At 42.9% G+C, this 4272-nt stretch overlaps 1 protein-coding gene across 1 annotated transcript in view; it reads right to left on the bottom strand.

Annotated features, from left to right (window-relative positions):
- Positions 1–505: 505 nt before the first annotated feature.
- DESI1 (desumoylating isopeptidase 1) overlaps positions 506–4272 on the bottom strand; it is a 17057-nt gene continuing 13290 nt past the window's right edge. Inside the window, exon 6 of the mRNA XM_009290123.1 lies at positions 506–3633. Coding sequence (XP_009288398.1) covers positions 3540–3633 — 94 coding nt within the window. The 3' untranslated portion in view covers positions 506–3539. The remainder of the gene's footprint in view (positions 3634–4272) is intronic.

Consider the following 4272-nt stretch of genomic DNA (forward strand, 5'->3'; position numbering starts at 1 on the left):
GGAACCCATGCATGAAGTCTACTTCTTAAAGCTGCTTTTTTCCTTTTGAAAGTAGTAGCATCAAGACAATCAGGAAAAGCTTAGAGCCTTCTGCTACGTTTAAGCTCTGTTGGACCTCTTCTTCAACAGCAGACATTAGATGTTTCATTCTTGCACACTTAGGAGAGCAAGGGCTGCACAACACCTGTGCTGACAGAACACCTACTGCCCAGCCTTCATTCACCTCATCCAAGCTGCATCAAGCCTCAGGAGTGTGGTCTTGGTAAGATACCACGGTGCTTACAGAAGGAAAATTTTCCCAAACTTAAATAAGAATATTGCCTGTGACCAGTTCTAGCAAAGGGCAGTAGCCACCGCTACTTCCAGTAGCAGTACCTGGCACAAACTCCTGGGACAGTTTCTCATCTTGCACTTTCCAGCCGGGACCAGGGTGAAGAAGATGACTTCTGGTCAGCTGTGTTCGCTGGGCAGCTGCGTAGACACATACATTCAAACAGGAAAACTTGCTGGATTTCTTTTTATTGTGATAGAAAAAAACCCCACAAATAAATCAAAACGTCACTTTCTGCCTAAAGACATTATTAACATTTTTAAAATGGCACGGGGGAACCCCAGCAATACAAGACAGAATAGTAAGTGTGGGCAAAAGGGTTCTGTTCCCCGTCAGGAGTTCAGTTTCCCCGCCCCTTTGTCAATCAGCTGGCTGAAGTTCGTCACCTATATACACTTACATACACTTCTCAGTCTAGTTTGTATTCCTATGAGTAGGTATGGCTGGGTGGAATGTTGGGGGCACAGTCCTGCAATTTACACATAACCGTCTTCGGAGAAAATGGGTTTCCTAAGAGGCCTACAGGGTACAGGGGTCTCATTACCCAGTAAGACCAAGCAAACAGGATTCCCTCCTACAGTTCTTTTGCCACGAAACACAGAGTAGGTCCCGAGCCCAGGAGACCCTCCAGGAGCTCCTTGGCTATTGCAAACAGTACATGGCCAAGTGAAATTTTACCCGGTGACCTTAAAGTAGCAGCACTATCTCTGCAAAGGGGCTGCTCAGGAGGGGAAAAGGCAGACTGCAAAACATATGGGATGAACATCTTCCTTTTCTTTCCTGCCTCCTCAGAGGATGTAAAAAGTCCTGAAGTAGGCAGCCAAGCAGAAACCAGGCTCAGGACCTCCAAAGTGGTGGACATACAAGGGATATCCTCATTGTGCAAGAGTGTGGGGCAGAAACCGTGGCACCAGTGCTTCCACCGCAGGCAGCTGCGCCTGAAGTGATAGTTTGCTGAAAGACAAGCAACCACAGCTGTGCTGCTTGCAGGTACCAAACTAGCATACCTAGATGCTGGGCTGGACTGTATCAGCTCGAGTATACCTGTTCAACTGAGAAAGCTCCAAGATCTCTAACATGCTACAGCATTTTGTGGCACAGTCACGTGTATTAAGATGAGAGGCTGGTTACACTTCACAGAATAGGTACGGGAAAAGCCTGGAGAGGCTATACATACTAAACAGGAAAACTAAGCTACGGCTTAGCAGAAAACAAACACTTACCAATCCTTCCTCCAGAAGCACCAAAAAGCATTCATAAACGATTTATTATAGAATGCTTTCTGCAAACAGGACATTTTGATGGGGAAAGATTGAAAGCTTTTGTATAAACCAATCTGTACTAACTGCTACAGTTGTCTCCAAGTCCAGTCCATCAAATGAAATGCTTAAGGAGAAGCTGATGGCACAAGCAGATAATGCCAAGGCAAAAAAATCTGGGCTGCAAGGGCCACTGCTGTGCACTGAGAGCAGGTACACACAGAACTGCAGAATGGACCGACAGTACCCTATTTCCACTGTGTAGTGCAAGGTGCAGGGCAAGAGGGTGTTTGACAGAGTGACTAAACTGCAGTTTTCCTCCATTCCATCCCCTCAAAAATATGAACCATTATAGTCCACACTGAGTAACAGCATGAGAAACTTATCAAACTGTATTATTCTGGGAGAAAGAGCCCAGCAGAGGAGAGACATCTCCTTTAGGTATGCAGAAGTTTCCAGTGCAGGAAGTTTGAGATGCAGGACTGAACTTGCAGCAATACTTTTCACAACAAAGCACTGGACAAAGGGCTATACATTTTCATAGATGCTTTTTCAGCAGCATCTGGGATGTGCAATGCCCATTTATGGAGCGTCAGCAATATTTTCAGGTTTGTCCGATGTCTTTCTTTTGCTCCTTCCTAAATGTAACTGCTACAAATTGTTCAGGAAAATAGTGTATATACATGCATGAAAAGAAATCAGTGTGCCTATTCTTTCATTCCCCTGATCTTTTTCCACTGCAAATAATTGCAAAGCTATAAGAATCTTAAACTAGAAGATGCAGTATTGATACAATGTAATGTCAATCTAAGGACAGGACTGCTTCTGCATGTATCCCAATAAACTCAATTGTTCCACAGAAAAGCTTAATTTTACTCTTCCTCGTTTTCTTTACATTTGGGGAGACCTACCACCTATAAGCAGAGCCCTCTCTGATGTGCTTGACTGCTTTGGAAAGGATAGCAATATCAAAGAAAGTTGGAACTCCTACTGTGTCTGCAACTAGATATTGAAGGCAGAATTGGTCCACCTTATATTATCGTGCAGTTGCCATGCTATTCCTGCCTTACTGTACTGTAACTCTGGTTTGGTAAGAAAAAAACCACAGCTCTTACGCAAAGGTAAATAGTTAACAAGGTTCTGTCTATCTGCTGATAAGCTTACATGCGAGAAAAGGAAACATTTCACTTCATTTTACTTTCACCTGAAATTTGTTTCCACATCTTCCGCTCATGAGATTCTGTTCCTTCGGCTGGTTCTTTCCCATAACTCTTGGATCTAGCATTACGAGGCTCTTGGTAACCTTCAGTTCCAGCCTCCCTCCCACACGCAGCTAGTCCCATTGAAAGTTTCAACTTTTGAGTGTGACACCGACACACAGTTCAGTTCCCACACAGCTGTGCCACTGCAAATATTCTAATCAGACGAGTTCCGCTTTTCCCCTGAGCAAACAACATAATGTCAATGAAATATGCAGAAGACTAATCCTGGGACACCTTCACCTCCTAGGCTACCAATACTTTCTTTGTCTTTTTGCTACAGACTTCAGCAAATACCCCCGTAATATAGACAGTGACAGGAGAAAGAGATGCAAGCCTGCAAGGGACGGCTAGGACATCTCCTTATTTACTCCAAATTGTGTAACGGGCCCTTGAATGCTCACGGAATGAATTCCCACTTACCAGCACGGGAGTTACTTAGAAAGTGTCAGCCTACTCAGACAAGACAGCCTTTATAAATTAGTATAATACTATTAGAAATTATGGCAATCTTTTTGGTAGCACTGTCTTACATGCACCCTGATAAATCCTCTCCCTAGGAAATTTTAAAACTTGTCTTGTAACTGCTGTAGAGTTAATTCTGATGGGAAATTATAAAATAGAAATCTGGTAGATTCATGTTTAAAAAGGAAGAGGCCTGGTGAGGCTGGGCACACTGGGTCACTCCTGTTAGCTCTGTCCATTATGTCTGCTGAAGGTATTTCCTCCGGGTGGCTGGATCTGGATGGAGTCCAGGAGGGGCCTTAAAGCTTGTCCAAAAGGTCTGAGAAGGTAAAGAAATAAACATCTCAAATAGCTTACTTGGTGAACAACTTTTCCCATTTACTACTGAAGTGCATTCACTTCCTAGAGTGCACTCAAACCAACATTGTAGAAGCAAATTTGAAGAACAGACTTCCACTAGAAACTAAAGCAAACTAATTTAACCTATTAAAGAGAATTTACTGTTCAATAACTAAGAATCTTGAACATGATTTTATATAAGCTAGTTCTGAGTCCTAACATGCCCAGACTGCTAATGTGGTAATACCGTGTCTGAAACTGGCTTTTAGTAATTCATTCTACTTAAGCGTGCGAACGAAATCCCTGTTATGCAACTTCAGTGCTCCACTAAATATCACATCAATATTAAAGACTGTGAGAAGAATAGCCTCTAGCTCCCTTGCAAGACAATGGTTCAACACTCACAGAATAATTTCTGTTGCAATCTGTAGCACCTGGTGTATCTTTCAATATGACTCACTCTGTTATAGACTTTATCTGATTGTGAGAGATCTGAAGTGATAAGAGACCAGGGTAGAAGACATGTGTCTCCCAAATAACGTGGTATACCATTGTTACAAGAAATAAGACCTAAATGATGGAGCTCAAATCATCGCACTGGGATCCTCACTAGCTGAAA

Source organism: Aptenodytes forsteri, unplaced genomic scaffold (assembly GCF_000699145.1).
Source record: "Aptenodytes forsteri isolate BGI_AS27 unplaced genomic scaffold, ASM69914v1 Scaffold284, whole genome shotgun sequence".
Classification (NCBI taxonomy): domain Eukaryota; kingdom Metazoa; phylum Chordata; class Aves; order Sphenisciformes; family Spheniscidae; genus Aptenodytes; species Aptenodytes forsteri.